The 16,256-nt window shown below is 39.0% G+C and overlaps 1 protein-coding gene across 4 annotated transcripts in view; it reads right to left on the reverse strand.

Moving 5' to 3' along the window:
- The window catches only part of opa1 (OPA1 mitochondrial dynamin like GTPase), a 39,575-nt gene extending 25,191 nt beyond the window's left edge, over window positions 1-14,384 (reverse strand). Inside the window, exons 1-19 of one of the 4 annotated variants that reach the window (XM_022194717.2) lie at window positions 14,182-14,384; window positions 11,883-12,207; window positions 11,590-11,686; window positions 11,395-11,502; window positions 10,492-10,545; window positions 8,680-8,762; window positions 6,873-7,028; window positions 4,815-4,868; window positions 4,447-4,551; window positions 4,039-4,125; window positions 3,519-3,632; window positions 3,171-3,251; window positions 2,992-3,066; window positions 2,817-2,888; window positions 2,350-2,449; window positions 2,106-2,236; window positions 1,543-1,615; window positions 1,156-1,228; window positions 942-1,057 (exon numbers count right to left, since the gene is read on the reverse strand). In XM_022194717.2, coding sequence (XP_022050409.1) covers window positions 942-1,057; window positions 1,156-1,228; window positions 1,543-1,615; window positions 2,106-2,236; window positions 2,350-2,449; window positions 2,817-2,888; window positions 2,992-3,066; window positions 3,171-3,251; window positions 3,519-3,632; window positions 4,039-4,125; window positions 4,447-4,551; window positions 4,815-4,868; window positions 6,873-7,028; window positions 8,680-8,762; window positions 10,492-10,545; window positions 11,395-11,502; window positions 11,590-11,686; window positions 11,883-12,207; window positions 14,182-14,210 — 1,933 coding nt within the window. In that variant the 5' untranslated portion in view covers window positions 14,211-14,384. The remainder of the gene's footprint in view (window positions 1-941; window positions 1,058-1,155; window positions 1,229-1,542; window positions 1,616-2,105; window positions 2,237-2,349; window positions 2,450-2,816; window positions 2,889-2,991; window positions 3,067-3,170; window positions 3,252-3,518; window positions 3,633-4,038; window positions 4,126-4,446; window positions 4,552-4,814; window positions 4,869-6,872; window positions 7,029-8,679; window positions 8,763-10,491; window positions 10,546-11,394; window positions 11,503-11,589; window positions 11,687-11,882; window positions 12,208-14,181) is intronic. The other 3 variants (XM_022194718.2, XM_022194719.2, XM_022194720.2) reach the window with 3 other exon arrangements.
- Between the last annotated feature and the right edge of the window lie 1,872 nt (window positions 14,385-16,256).

Raw genomic sequence — 16,256 nt, forward strand, 5'->3', positions numbered from 1 at the left:
TTTGTTTTCACTTGCTATGATATAAAGGCAGCTTTCAGACTGCTAATGGTGTCTATCCTTTAATAACAGTGTGTGAGGACTTTGCACACTCACTCTCTTAACTGGTCCCTGAGGAGCGATGGGGCCAATCACATACTCTTTATCAAAAGTCAGAGTTTTATCTCACACATATTCACACAGAGACACAAGCACACGAAGCTTATGGCCCTATCCACAGTGGAGATTAGGCTAATTGCCGGTTTGTGGAGCCGTGGTGGCGCCAAGAATGGAGGATGGAAGCCAGCGGCGTGTGATTTGATGGGATATGGATCGATACACAACACAATGGGCCTATGGGAACTGCAGTCTCATGGCCATAAATCTCCTATGCTGTTAGCAATGGGCTTGTGATTGTCTAGACTAATTGTAGTTGGAAGGCAGGACAGAGGGGATAGAGAAGTGTGGCAGGTGGGCTGAGGAATACCAATACAGGGAGACTGAAGAGTCAGTAGCAGAGGAGTACAATCACCTGCTCCGCTTACAGTTAATGGATAAAATTTTACTACTATCTCTGTTCGCACAATTAAAGCATGCATTGTAATGACAGCAGATTTGGACATACACATTCATCAAACGGAAAAACACAAATCAAATGAATCAAAGAGACCTCTCTGGGAGAAAGAACTGAAGAGTTCATTTGCAAAAACAGGTAACTCCGTTTTCAGAAAACTCATTTTTTATTGTTTACTTGAGATAATAATAATAATAATAATAACACTAATAATTTATTTTTTCTCTATTTTATCATGTACTTTCTACTGAGTCAAATCCACTCAACTTCAGTTTGACTGACATTATCTCAAGTAAACAATTAAAAAAAAAAGTTTTCTGAAAATTTCTCAAAATGGAGTTATCTGTTTTTGCAAATGAACTCCTCAATTGTCCTAAAGGTTCTGTCATACCTTTGAAGACATCAGCTTGCTGCTCTACAGACTCCCTGACCATCTTCCAGAAACAGTCAGAGACAGCCAGGCTCAAGTTCTTGGTGGTTACCTGGTGAGCCTTCAGCATGCCATCCCTAGTCCCATGAATAAATAATTCATGAACTTTAAACACTTCCCGAAATAATTTGTATGATGAAGCATCAATGGTTGTTGATATTAAAACATAACTTGCCTCAGTAATCTGGAGTTCTGGAAAAAGTCCTCCTCATAATCTTTGATGGAATCTATGCTTTCAGCACTGCTCCCTGGACACAAAAAGTGAGTAGAACAAATGATAACTTAATGATTTGATACAGAATGATAATAATTATAACATCTACATTTGCATAACTATGCACGTTACATACTGAAGTTTGAAAAAGTTACGCAGTGCAAAAATGTCCCTACAAAATTCTATATGCAAACAACAATATGATGGAAAAACAAACAATCTACAACTTTTTTCCTGGTTACTACAAAAGGTAGATAAAGTTAACAAAACTGGGACATGATTTTAAAGTAATCATATAATAATATGAAGTAAATGCAGCCTGCTATGTTACTCAATAATAGATGTTACCTTTTCCTGTCACTACAGCAAAGTAGCCCAGGGCTTTCATGGGAAATAGTTTGCCCTCCACTATTTGCTGGATCTGAAAGAGAAGATGTTAAAGACAGGAACTGAATTCTCTATTCTGCTGTATGAGCCTTTTCCAACACTGGCTCACTGACGTACCATTCTGAAAGGATTGAGCTCCCTCTTGTGGGATAGTTGGAAATGGTTTCACTCACAGTGGCCAAAACTTATCTGGTTTGAATAAATGTGCTAAAATGCAGTATTTTGTTACTCAAAGTCAACTTCAGAGTATTTTTTTCTCTAATTATGTGTCTTCCAGTCAACTATAAAGTTCTAAATAATTACTAGAGGATGACATGACAATTGGTGTAATTTCTTCAAAAACTTTTATCATTTAAGAATTAATGACACTGATACATTGTGTTCTTTGTATAAGAAATCTGTAGATAGATCTGTGTTTTCATCACAGGAATTGTGATAAAATAGGTGAATAGATCCACACCATAAATGGTCTTTATAATTCTATACAAATACAGCAGCATGTTGGGGCAGTCATGCGTTCTTACTCTACTTGGGCTGGCCAGGTTCTTCTCAGCCAAGTCCACTTTGGTCAGTACAAAGATGGTCCTCTTCCCCTGAGGGTCCATCTGACTAACCAAGTCTGTGACAATGCTTCGCTCTGCATCCACGCTGCCATCTGCACGAAGAGCAGTATGGTCAGTCCTGTTACAGATCATCTCGCTGCTCACTGTGATACCTGCTGGCTGTATATAAGATTGTAGTACACAGGAATGTGTGCTCATGACTCACCCTGAATACAGAGGATGATTGCATTGGGGTTTTGCATGTAGGCCTTACTGATGCTGAAGATGGTTTCCTTAGTGTCTGATGCCATGCCTGCAGTGACCGTCTGTGAAAGACACACATCAACTAACTTTTTAAACACTGCTAAATCACAAACATATCCCTTGTATGTAATGGCAAATCTATAAACAGCTCATGAGGAAGGAGGATTATATATCTTTCTTGAAGTTATCTTTCCTTGCTTACCTATGGTCAAGCAAATGTAGCATAGTATAAAAACTTAGAGCAGCAGGTAAGATAAATAAAGACTGGATCTAAGTAAGGTGGGACCTACATGTTATGTTTATGTTGAGGTGGTCTGGAATAAGTAAGAATGAAGTACATGTGCACATAATACAGTAAGGAATCTAGTACACTGACAAAGGAATATGACACCATTCCCACCCTTATTAATTTTAACAATGCATACTCACACTGATGACTCCTGGTAAGTCAACAAGTACCATCCTCTGGATGCCAGGGCCTTTAACACTCAGTGATATTGTCTAAGTTGTGAAAGACAAAATAGAAGTTTTAATGGAAAACTATTGAATTAAACCAGCGAGTAAGAGCTTCACTAGCAACTAGAATGGAGGTACTATGTCTTACCTCGGAGCTGACTGTCTGCCCCTCCTTCACACTCTTCCTCATCCTCAGCTCAATCTCACGTCTCAGAGCAGCAAGCTGCAGGGCACAGGAAAAAAAAGAACGTAGAATGGTGTAAACAAGCAACTGGGTTCAAGCTGTAAAGCATTTCAGATGGATGAATGAATGAATTTGTTACTCACGTCCTCCTCCTTGGTAAGGTCGAACTCTCGACCACTGTCCTTGAACAAGGCCACGTGGTGGGGGCCTTCACTTAGTGTTACCTGCAAAAAGAAGGCAACACATGTATTTAAAACCAGGTTAATATTGGGCTAATTTAACAAAACACCTTAAACTCTTGATTGACAATACACACTCAAATCTCTCTCCATTCTGTTTGAGCAACATGTCTATGCTATCATTTTATAAATATGCTTCATGACAACAAATTTGTCTTGAAGCATAGTTTGATTATATGTGTGAATCTTTGTTTTCTGTCTCTTTAAAAAAAAACAAACGACACAATCAGTCGCCGCTGTGGCTCCACGCACCTTGACAGGAGACCGAGTCATCATTTCTCCTGAGCCCCTGGGGAAGATCCTAGCCTGGGCTATCATCTCAAGTACACTTGTCTTTCCAGCACTCTGATCCCCAACCACGACCACCTGAAACACAAGAGTAGAAAGTGGATGAGACAAGATAGATTAATAGACGACAAAAGATGACAAAAAAAGAGGACAAGTAAACCCAATGGCATAAGGTCTGTGGAAAAGGAAACAGTAGGTTTTATGTGATTTTGCCAGTGATTAAAGATTAGTGATGCAAGTCTAGAATTTTGATGTTTGATTAATTTAAATTACGGTGTCAATTCTACAGCAAAAATAAATGAAAAATATTTTAACTTCAATGCGTTTTTTTTAAAAAACTTTTGAAGACAAGAAAAAAAAAATCTTTAAACTGCACTGTAAATGACTAAATATCATCTTAAACAGGTGGAGAACCAACAGACATACAGAAGTATACAAGCAATGAAAATGTATCTTCCATGAGGAATTTAACTACAGTTCTTACCCTGGGTAAGTGGTCCTGGGTGTTATAGTTGGCATCATAGTCAGACAAGATGTCCAGGACTTCAGAATACAAGTCAATAAGGGATTTCTATACAAGGAGACACAACAGAAAGTTATATCAATGATATGCAACTTTACATTGCAATTAGTTGTCATGATCAAAGAAGGAACAACAAATGAAACAGGAGAAAAACTAAACTCAGGAGCTAATGTTACAAGCAGTCTAGACAACAAATGCTGTCCCATTGCTGCTCAACATGGAGATAGTTAGGAAATGTTCTTTCATTTGTAATATTCATGTGTGATTATGCAATCTCAAGTAAAGCAAAATCCACACAAGGGTAAAGGGGAAAACCTTAAAGTAGTGTCTGTGTCCATCACTCCATTCACATTGTCATTCATAACTCACCTTCACTTTCCTTTGGTGAATCCCTTTGTCATCTTTTTGCAGCACCACTTTCCTTAATTCTTTATTTTCCTTCTCCAGTCTCTCCAGCATGCGCTGATACTTTAACTAAAGGAGAAACAGTTATCCAATCAACAATCAGCATCAGTAAAGCTTAAAAAAACGTTTTTGTCGGATAAACTGGGTGTTGGTATATGATCTGGATGTGCATCGACTCTGAGATGAACAAATTCTCCGTTTGACTTTCAAGCCATTTGGATCACTGTCAATGGCAATTCTATTACACAATGAAATACTCGAAAATGTAAAACTCATAAACCAGAAGAAATTCAATTTAGATTTTAGCATACAGAAAGCAAGACACAGCCTACCTGGGTACGGAGGAGTTCTTCTTGAAGCTGGTCTACCTTTTCTTTGTCTGATGACTAAAGGTCATAGTAGAACCAAAGAAAGAGAACAGCAACATGTTGCATTAATGCTTCCCTTCTGTTTTGAAAATAAAGGCTTCCAGTTACTCTTGCAGTAAAATTTCATAAGAACGAAATCCCACCAGCACCACAAACGTTCGTGCACACGATCACAGAGAGAACCAAATCTGAGAGTCAAGTTATTACAAAGAGAGAGGAACAAAATTTTCAGGCAGACATTTCTCATTCTGGTATTACTCAGCTTCGATCAACAAGCTTTGATTCACAAACAGGCACAAATCACAGAGTGAGCCCAGTAAAATGTGGCTGAATAAAAACACAAAATCATTTTGTCATCACAGCTTGCTTTTTCATGATTGAGATCCGATTATAGATTATGTATAACATGTTTGGTAGGATGAGAGGCAGAACAGGAAGCAGAAAACACAGCAGACATGAACAAATGGGACTGGCAGCAGAAGAAAAGGAATTTAACAGACAGACACACCAAACTACTTCATCAAAAACTATTTCTATACTACACAACAAGGACAATGATTGTGCTTTCAGAGATCAACTAGCACTGTGTCGAAAAGGTGTATCAAACAGTTGTGACTATTTGTTATGAAAAGAGCTTTACCGTACTGTTGATGAAGCAATGAACTTTTTCAATAAAAGTTAAGTCCATTCAAGGTAGTCTCAAAAAGTGCAGCTCACACCATGCAGTAGGTTGCCACTCCACTCCATGCCTCGCTGCCGTACATTAATGTACTGCTGATGAGTATCCAGCCATTTGCATTAGAGAATGAGGCTGAGCTTGCCGCCATTTTTCTAGACTAAGCTATGAAGGTCCATGCATGCCCCTCCTACAGCGCACTTTTAGACCAAATCTTAATAGAGCTTGACAGACTATGGGGTGATACGTGGAGACTAGTGTTGGCCAATGAAGGGGATATACTAAAATATACTGATAGGCTAGTTCATCTGCAAATTCAGATAATTTTAAAATGTGACAAAAAATATCTAAAAGCCCTGACAGTAGAGGGCAAAACACATATCTGTATAAAATATGATGCAATCCAATAAAATAGCAATCCAACAAATACTTTCAGATTAGCTGGTTAAAGAGTGTTTCATTGAGTTTTAAGATTGTGTTGCTCTTGTTTTCTACATGGCAGACACAGCTCAATAAAAATGGATAATTAAAAGCCATAATAGAGATTGTATTTGTTGGATGGCTACAATGCAGCTGGTAGATATCAGGTAATTAATACAGTTGTGAACAAAAGTTTACACATGCATGAAAAGATCATGTATAACATGGCAGTCTTGGGTTTCCAATGAATCCTATAACTCTCAGCTTTCTATTGTAGAATTATTGCACATGTTTTTGTCACAAAAAGCAATGATGGATTTTGGCTCTTTCAGGCAATGATCCCAAACAGATATCAAAAATGGTAACGAAATGGCTAAATTAGACTGCCTCTATACTGGTCTCCCCAACGTCCTTACTTAAACCCATCAGGAATCTGTGGACAGTGCTGAAGAAACAAGTCTGTGTCAGATAGTTAACAAATTTTGTTTAACTGCACCAAATTCTTTCAAGAGGAGTGGTCAGAGAACTAAGAACTTGCCTGAAATTTGTGTGCCGCTACCAAATGAGCCTCGATGAGGTGAAAATTGCCAAGTGACACTGAACCAAATATTAGTATTACTGCATGTATATTTTCGATCCAGCGGATTTTCTCATATTTCCAGAAGACCTATAATAGGTATGTGGAATGAACAAAATGAATCAGTTTTTATTTTTGTGACAAAGACACATATGTTTCAAGATTCTATCATAGAAAACTAAGAGTTACACAAGTCATTACAAAGTCAACACTACCATGATATACATGGTCTTCACAAGTGTATGTAATCGATTGGTCACAACTGTGTATGTACAGTTTGTTCCTATGCGCTAATCTTTATTTAGCCACTGGCAGGATAGGGCCAATCTAAGTGGGGTGGGACCTTCACCTTGCGCTTCTGTTGAGGGGGGCTGGGGTTCGGAGGCGGACTGGGAACAGGCTCTGGCGGTGGGGGACGCGCATTATTGGCAGCAGCGGCCCGTCGGACTTCCTCCTCGTGCCGCTGGATCTGCTGCTGAATAAGAATGAGCTCCCCAAGCAGACCCTGCTGGGGTACGTTATAGTGAGAGAGAGGTGGGAGGAGCAACAAAAAACAACAACCAGCCACTGGACTAGTCATCCTCACAGGCGAATGCTGCGCCCTAACACAGGGCTACGACAGAGGAAACATGACCAGCGCCTCATTCACTTGCACCGGTGTCAGTCAGGCTGGAGAATCACAATTAAGTCAAGGCTCATGTTTAAAAACAATCAAGGTCTTTGGCGTTGGTAATCTTGCCACCATCATCAGTGCAACTCAACAAAGTCAGTCTCTCTTAAACACTGAAAGGAGATGCCAGACCTTGCCTGACTGAAAGCAGAAGAGGCGACTAATACCACAACCAGCGCCTCTCAGCAAGTGGCAACAACAGTGATCCTGTTGTTTTTCCCCACCATCATGCACTACTGTGGAACCATGACTATGAGTTCACCATGATTCTCACAACACTTTAAAGGAAGGGCATACCTTGGCAGAATAATATGCTAGAAGACAGATGAAGCTCCGGTTTAACAGTAGCTGTAAAATGACCAAGACCCTAACTTCTGACCACAGTGCTTTAATGTGCTGCAACACAATTGGTCTGATGATGCTGATGATGATTATAAAAAAGCAAAGCAAGCATAGGGGTACTGATCTATGGGGTGAAGCACAAAGCATACTGAAGAGCAGGTGAAATCTGCCTTAGTTCAGGGGTCCCCAACATGACATCTTAGTCAAATCTTGTGCTGTGTTTGCATTTTCACTTTGTCAAATGTGCATATGACACCTGGTAAATATAATACAAAGAGAAACATGAACTTGTAAAAGTTGTGTTGTGTTCATGTTGGAGACCATGATTCCAGACTAAAAGCAGGAAATAGGAAAGGAATGTCATTTTTGTAATGTACCTTTTTTAAATGTCAAACCATCAAATAATTTTCCTATGTTTAAACCTTGTAAAATGGTGAAACACACAACAAACGTAAAAAAAAAATAGAAAACAGAGACACTGAAACAACTAAGAACAAAACATCAGATGAATAAGAAAGAAAAAGGACAACAGAAATCAAACAAATGCAGTTGAAGTGTTTTGTCAGAGAAAGTTACATAAGAAAACCCAGAAGAAAAAGGTCAAGTCTTATGAGTGAATAAGCAGAAAGGCAAAGGTAAAGAAAATTGTCACACACTTATCAGAGTGTGTAAACTTTCAGGCTGAGGAGAGCCGTTGCTCACTGTAACACTGCCAAAGGAACTAAAACACTAATTATCAATACAGGCTGACGTAAAACTCACATTCAGAAGAACTGGTAGAATCAAAATGTACCCCAAAATACTACATTTCTAATTATTACATAAGATGCCCACTATAAAGCATTTAGATCATTTTTTTTCCAAGTGCTTTATGTGTAAATGATCTCCTAAAATTATGACAGAAGTATATCTTTGAACAACATATATGATTGCTGCTGCCAGACCTTTGAAGCTCTGTGAATCAGCGTTTTTAAACATAATATCACTAAATAAAAACTCATGTTTACATTTTGATTCAGCTGACCACAGTTCTTGGCAGCGAAATGAAAATTATCGAAGCTGCAGGTAGGAGCTTAGTGAGGCCGAGCTGTGATGGCATAGAGCGCACAAAGCTGAGAAGTGTCACCAGGTTTCATAGACTTGCCTTTTTGTACTGCTTGTCACTGGCATCATGCGCTGCTGCAGCAGAAGAATCTGTGGCTTTTAGTTGAGGATCGCCTGAAGTTTCTACCAGAGGAGACAGAACAACCTGGAATAAGGTCACTAAAGAAAACCCCTCAAGACTATTGCATGTTGAATATAATGAAGCTCAGGAGACAATAACGCCTATAGCTCTCAAATAAAGCATGCCTGTGATTAGAGGAGTAAAGACCAGTGTGATTAAGATTCAAATGTTTGGAAAATGTTGCACTAATACAGGAATATATGTATAATGTATTTAAAATACACAATACACACTAATCCCTAAAAATATCATCAACATAGTTAGTGCAGCTGGTATTCTTTGAGTAATTTGACAAGCATACAATCAAGACGCATCATCTCTCAAAGTGTTGACAGAAAAATTGAAATATTGTAGCTGGTTCAGTTTAGGTAAACATTTATACAGATTACAGAAACTTTGGCTTCTGAACTTTTATGGAACAACATGGTTAGAAATACAGATACTGTAGGTGGCAAAATAAGGACTGAGATAGCACGCATGCAGAAAAATAATGTAAAGAATCATCATCTTGAAGACCTTTAATTTAAAACACTCATATGCAAGGACCCACAAGCACCTTATCAAAAATGGCGTAAACTTTTATGATGTGAATTAACATGATGTTATTGCCATGCACAAAGCAAAGTCTGCTTAGTCATAAAAGAGGCAGATGGGATAGGATAAGAACATTGAATGTAAACAAAAAATGTTTTATATACATATATAAAAACTTCAAACTGTAATAGAAAAGACCTTTTGCAAAGCAATGAAAAGGTACATAAATAAAAGCGAAAATAAGCGCCACAGACACTCCTTTGCTGTTTTTATGACTCACAGTAGAGATGTGGTCCCATTTGGCCTGGAAAGCTTTTGTATAAATGACTTTAGAAGATCAAGTCTTTTCCACATACCACTGTGCACTACCTTTATAACTTTAAACCATTTTACAGTTAAATCACTTTTAAATTCATCTCCATCAGTATTTTAAATCATTTAGAAAAAAAGAACGGGTATTCATTTACATATGGCAAGAATCTCAAAGTTAAATAGATGTCTTCATTAATCTGTATTTTGTGTGCATTTTCCAAACATTTGAGTTTCAACAGCTTAAGCCAGAAAGAGATCAACCAAAAGATTAGCGATGAGACTGCAATTAAAGAAAGAAGAAACCTATACAGGCCAGGTGAGAGAAAGGGTAGAAGTCAAAGGAAGCAAAAACCACACTGGTAGGACAAAGTACAGCCAAGGACAGTCAGGTTAAAGAACGTAAAAAGGGAAGAGGGGGACATAATACAGCCAAACAATGAATCTGCAGCTTCAGATCTTTTGTACACCATTTTCTTTTACTGAAACTGTGTTTTATGAAGAATGAAGTGAGCAATAGGAACCATTTAAGTTCTTTAAGGACGTTAAATAACTCCAAAAAGAGAGAGAAAAATATAAAGAGAGAGACTTTAACTGAATCAGGATAAATGGATGTCAGCCACATACTGGCTATAAAAATACTCCTGTGCATCCTCCAAGATGGGACCTTTAAACCTTCTGCATGTCACACATTTAACTGAATAAAGAATCTGCATTAACCATGAACAATGCCACTGTTGACTACAGCGCTGGTCTGCAAACTGGTAGCCAAGGTCTCAGGAAGATAGTCTGCTGCTGCTAAATCATGGCAATGTGTTGGAACAATAGAGGTCAAACAGCAACAAGGAGAAAAGAGGGGCAGCGCTACTGAGTGCAGGGTTTACACACCTAACAACAGATGCAGACCAGAAGCTCCTTTGACTTCACTACCCAAACTCACACCTGTGAAGAATGTGGAGGAGGACAGGAGGGTGGGGGAGGAGGAGAAAGGAAGAACAACACAAGATAAAAATCATAAAAGACAGAAGCAGAGGGATGATGGTCAAAGCAGGGACACAGCTAAATGATGTGAATTAATACAAAGCCGCTGCTGTGCCAGAGCTTCAAGTGAAGTAGTCATTTAATGAGGAACTGGTCAAAGAGATGAGTTCACCCTGAACAGTGGCATAATGCTCAGTGAGGTCAAAATGTAATATTTTTGTCATGGCAGCCAATTCAGAGCTGCTCTATTTAAAAAAAAAAAAAGTATTTTATTGAATGCCAAGAGATTTGTAGGAAGAATTCAATATTTATTATACATAACACTAGTCTCTTCATGGGTTATTAGAGTAAATAAAAATAATGAATTCCTTGATTTTTGCAGGAACAGATTTGTACGGTAGCAAGATAATCTATTAGCAATTTTGATAGTTTTTAGATAAATATAATGAACATGACAGTATTTAATTAGATATCAGTCCACTGTACACTAACTCCCTTCTGTCGAACCTTTTAAAACCCACAACAGCAGGCAGAAAGGTTGCAGCAGAGAAGCAGAAAATTACAAAATGAATCAAATTGTTTTATCATAACTAACTCTCTATTATCTTATTCCGTTCAGGTCACTTCGAAGTAGGAGAGACCAAAAATACAATACAAGAAGCATGGCTCAGAGAAGAAGGTAGAAGCCAATCAAGTTTGGTAGGTTTGGAAGGCAGGTTTGCTCTTCAGTTCCACACTGGACTAGAAACATGCTTTTTTGTTAATAAGCAGTAACTTCTGAAAGAAATAGTTGATGTTCTGTTCACTCACCAGAGGAGAGGAGGCTTTTAAGGAAAGTGAAGTTCTCTCCTATTTTGTCCATGTCAGGCAGCAGTTTGGCTATTTCTTCTATCTCTGGTAGAGCTTTGGCCAGTTTATCTGCGGATAAAATTAAAAGTGGAGAAGACAGTCAGGTCACATAATTCAGTAAGAGGAAGACAATGTTATTAGTAATAAAACACTTACCAAAATCAATTTGTTCACTTAATTCCCAGACAAAGTCTGGAATGACCCAGTTGTATTCACTAAAATCTGGCAGCATGTCTTTCCACTCTTCATAGGTCTGCAAATAAAATGAAAACCCTTTGTTACTTTTGTCTCAATGACAGTCTTGCCTGCACTGTTTTCAATAAGCACCAGTGTGACAGCTAGAACAACATACGGATGCATTGGGACCAATAATGGAAAAAGTGCCTGAGAAAGAATCCAGATGCAAAACTATAATAGCTGGTAACTTTTGATATTAACAGAAAACTGACCTTCTTAGCTGTGTAGCCTCCTCCCACTGCTGTTCCCAGCAGAATGTATCTGAGCCTGAGCAGCCGAGCAGCGAGACGGGCCATCCAGAAGTTGCGTTGTTGCTGGTAGCCACGGCCCCCTGACCCCGGGGGAGGCTTAGGTGGCCGCATGGGCAACCGAGACATAGAGGTAAAATAGCGGGCTGCTGTGCGATGAGGTGGTCGCTGAGGGTTGGTGTTTCCCGAGTAGCGGTGGTGGATGGCACAGGACAGAGGGTGAAGCTTCTGCAGTGGGACCCGAAATCGTATCCCCATGTTGGTGGAGACCAGGTTCCTACAGGCCATGCTGTGAAGACAAAGATAATGAACACCACATTACAAGAGGTCGACTTCCTCATGTCTAAAATATAATCTCAAAGGAAGTTTCTGGTCGCCACACCAATTTTATCACTGATGATGCATGAACTGTCCAAACAGTAAGAAAAAAAATTACTTTGTTCCCAAGAAACACATTTAATGAGATAAAAACCATCCTTTGGAACAAGTAAATACTGGTTCTGGGTGTAAAAATGGAGAAGCACAATACAGTAAAATGCGCATTTCTTCACTTCCGATCTGCAACTCAACCAATCAAAGATATAGAGAGAAGCAAGTGGTGTGTGTAACAGTGCCCATGTAACTGACAACTGTAGCTAGTGTATTAGTCTGTCATACTGGGACAAGCTGTCGGCAACATAAGTGGTTCTTTCAGTGCAAGTTATCTCCACAAGATAAGCAACACACAGGCAAAGAGGAGATGGTAGTCGTTACATTCACTGACACTTCGATATCCAAATTTCAGTGAATGCAACAACGGTGTCCGAGTGCAAGTAAAAGCAGCATTAGACCACTGTTTAATTGTGCGTAACAGCCACAAGCTGTGTCCCCTATCTATAAACATCACAGAGAGCGCAAAAGACACAGTTTGTGACTTTAATGCTTCTAGCTGTTTTGGGAGTCTTTCCTTTTACTTTATGAAACACCTTCAGGAACCATATAAGTGTCTCCAAAGTGAGAGACATGGGCTGATTTACGTAAGGCAACACACTGGCAACTTCACTGGTTACTTATGATTATGAATTAATCCACACATGAAGCCAGGATCAATCAGAATCTACGAACAAATAAAATTGTGTACTATTCTTTACCTGAGACAGGTGAGCTGTCACACAGAAAGACGGAGTTTATCTGCTGTATTTGTTACACAGTCCTGAGCTTAATCACAGCTGGATATTATTTTATTCCATTAGTCTGGTCTGTTTGTTGAAGTCACACTATTTTACTGTCCTATCAAATTCTATTATTGGGGATATTATAAAGAGGGATATTTGCAGCAGTGATATTATGTGTATGTGTGTGCTAAAAAAGGCGACCTCTCTAATCAATAAAGTAACAAACAAAATACAGCAATATAACGTAAAAAGTACAACACATTTTATTGTACCATTAGAGGCCGTTTATATAAAATATACTAATGAATTGTCATCACAAATGGATAGAATTTTCAGTACTGAAATCACAAATTATATTTTGCCTATGGGTGAATTTTCTCTTGGGTAATTCTGAACAGTGGTCCCCATAATAACTTAACTGTATTTATCTATGCAAAACACCATTTCTTAACTTCCATGGTGACCTAACTTTAAAGTAGCATAATACAGCATAATATAATTCTTGATATTCCTGACAGTTTGGCTTCTGGTTCTGGTGTGCAATTCCAAGATGTTCAGTGGCTCCATAGTGCCAGGCCTATGAAGACTGTATGGAGCGCCAGTGAAGAAAACATAATCAAAGGTAACTTTAATGGTACCTGCCGGTAATGGAGTTCAAATTCGTCATATTAATACGGCATGTACTACCAGGTTCCTAGCTAAACATACACTAACGGCGAATAAATGCAAGTCATGTCAGATCATTCTGCGCTGTCAAACAGGTCAATTTATTTTACACCAGACTGTGGTGGTCAGACAGTCAAAAACACAATCACCAACACCCGGGTTAGCAACCTGGCTACTCGGTTAGCTTGCGAGCTAACGTCAACCTCCACAACAGCAGCACCGGCACCATAATTACGTCACTAACAGGCTATGGGTAGATGTTATGCAGCCAGTTAGCCATCGTATGTTTTTAAAGCGTGTCTTTTCAATCACCAGGGCAGCTAACGTTATTTATCCGGAGCTAGCCTGCCTGTCCTCAGCTGTCAGGAGAAGCTACATATGTTTCCTCAGAGCACAGCTAGCAGCAGCTTTAATCGTTACCTCCGTGATAAATGTCCACTCACCAGGCGGCTTTGCTCCCGACACGCAGCATGGTGCCGTTAACAGCGGCTAAACGTAATTCTCTGTCAAATTCACTCTTCAGGCACACTTTAATTCATCTTTCCAAATGGTACACATTTGCTTGCCTGTTAGGGCAGCTAACTAGCTCGTTAGCTAACAAGGACACAGCCAGAATGACAGTCCACTTCCTGTGAACGGTACCACCCCAAAATTAGCCCTGACAAAAAAATAGTCAGTCAATTGGTTCCTATGTAGTGCGATTTTTAAAGATGTCGTTCATCTGGAATTACTTGAGTATAATAGCTTCTCAAATGCTTCCCTCCTCCTCTGATTCAGGATGATGGCATACACAACAATTTGCACCAATGTCGTTTGTTGTTTGCTTTTTTCCCCCCAGGTGCAGCCCCAGTTTCTGCCCTCATCATGAAGCTGTCAGGTTCAGAAATCCACAATCAGCCCTGAGCACTAAACCTTACAAGACATATGTACCCATCAAAACAGTTTAGGAGGAAATATGAACTTGTTATGTGTTGTATATGTGTAGGAAAACCCTTTGTGAAATGACCTGAATCACAATTTGTAAAGTCATTAGAGAATTTTTAAAAAAAAAATCACAATGATGCCTTCATAAGACCAAAAGAGACTAAGTAGTGGCTCAGTGTTCATACTTCAATTGGCCATGTTAATCGCCATGATAAGTGTACTGTGGCTTCTTAGCCTTAATAATTATTATAGTGAGATAAATTTGCCTCATTTATTTTTTCACAGTCGGGGTGTAAACCCTGATATTTGGATTACTTGTGAATTCACATCCCGAATAACACTGTGGGGTCTTTGCCTTGTTCAGGTGAGTCATGGCAACAGCCTTCTTTTCCTCCTGGAAAGTACTTTGGCTCTACAGCTGCTGCTTTAAATGTGATTAATATGTGATTAATATTAACAGTGGATTGGCTTGACTTGCTACAATGCAAAAAAAAAAAAAAAAATAGCCGGTTCAATCATCTGTGCTTTAATTTTCTGTAAGAAGACCACCAATTAAAGGAGAGCATACAATGTGGTAAAAAAAATAGGCACTGTACTGAGTGGTATCTGTCAGCTGCACTATAGCATATTTAAATAAGCAAACTGTTAACATGATTGATAAAATGGAAATTTGAATGAGTAGCTGTAGTTCAGACCTAGTAAAGACAAACCGCACTGATAGCCGGTTACATGCTGAGTATGTGACTGCAGTTAATGTGTCCTTAGCTGAAGGTTAAATGCTGTTGTTATGTTCACAGAGTCACACAGGACAATCCAAAGATCTGTGGATGTCAGTCGTTTTCAAAAGTACTATACAGCAGGACAACACATTTTTGGTGCTGTTAAGAAATACCATAATTCACACAGGACCTGTGAAGCCATTAGTAAGCTGTATTCGTGACACCATTGGAAATAAGGGCTGCTCACCACTGCAGGTGCATACTCAAAGCTCCAATTTGAAAGAATCAGTAAACAGGACTTTGCATCATCCACTGTAAAATGCTAGTAGCTCTTTACTCTTCACTTCTCGATCAGTAACAGTTTCTCTCTGTGAACAAATGCTGATGTTTTTGCTCTTCTCAGGGTGTGTTTGGTCCCCCTGATCTTGCTTTTCATACAAGTGATCTATTCTCCGCAGTGTTTTAGAGATCAGTGCAGTTCCTCCTTAACAACTTTCAGTCTGACTTGACTCTCATAGTCTGATCCTACGTTTCCACCATCACACTGCTAGTGAGCAATGTTCTGCTAGTAACCTCAGGTACATCCACATTTATAAAGAGTAAACAATGGCTGCAAGTTTATTTAATTTAATAAGCTGAGCGTCATCTGAAGGCTGCTTCAAAGCAAAGATACAACTCAAGGAAATCCGACCTTCTGTATACAACAGTTACTACTGTCAGTGGCACACATTGGACACTTAAATATGACCCTGAAACAGTGCAGAACCTTAAATATGTTCTTCCTTTTACATGTTCTAACTTAATGTATTTTTAAATGTTTTTATACGTTAAATGATTTTTTTTTCTAAATGTACATGACATGCCAGTATGGCCAC

This window comes from Acanthochromis polyacanthus, chromosome 4, assembly GCF_021347895.1.
Source record: "Acanthochromis polyacanthus isolate Apoly-LR-REF ecotype Palm Island chromosome 4, KAUST_Apoly_ChrSc, whole genome shotgun sequence".
Classification (NCBI taxonomy): Eukaryota; Metazoa; Chordata; class Actinopteri; family Pomacentridae; genus Acanthochromis; species Acanthochromis polyacanthus.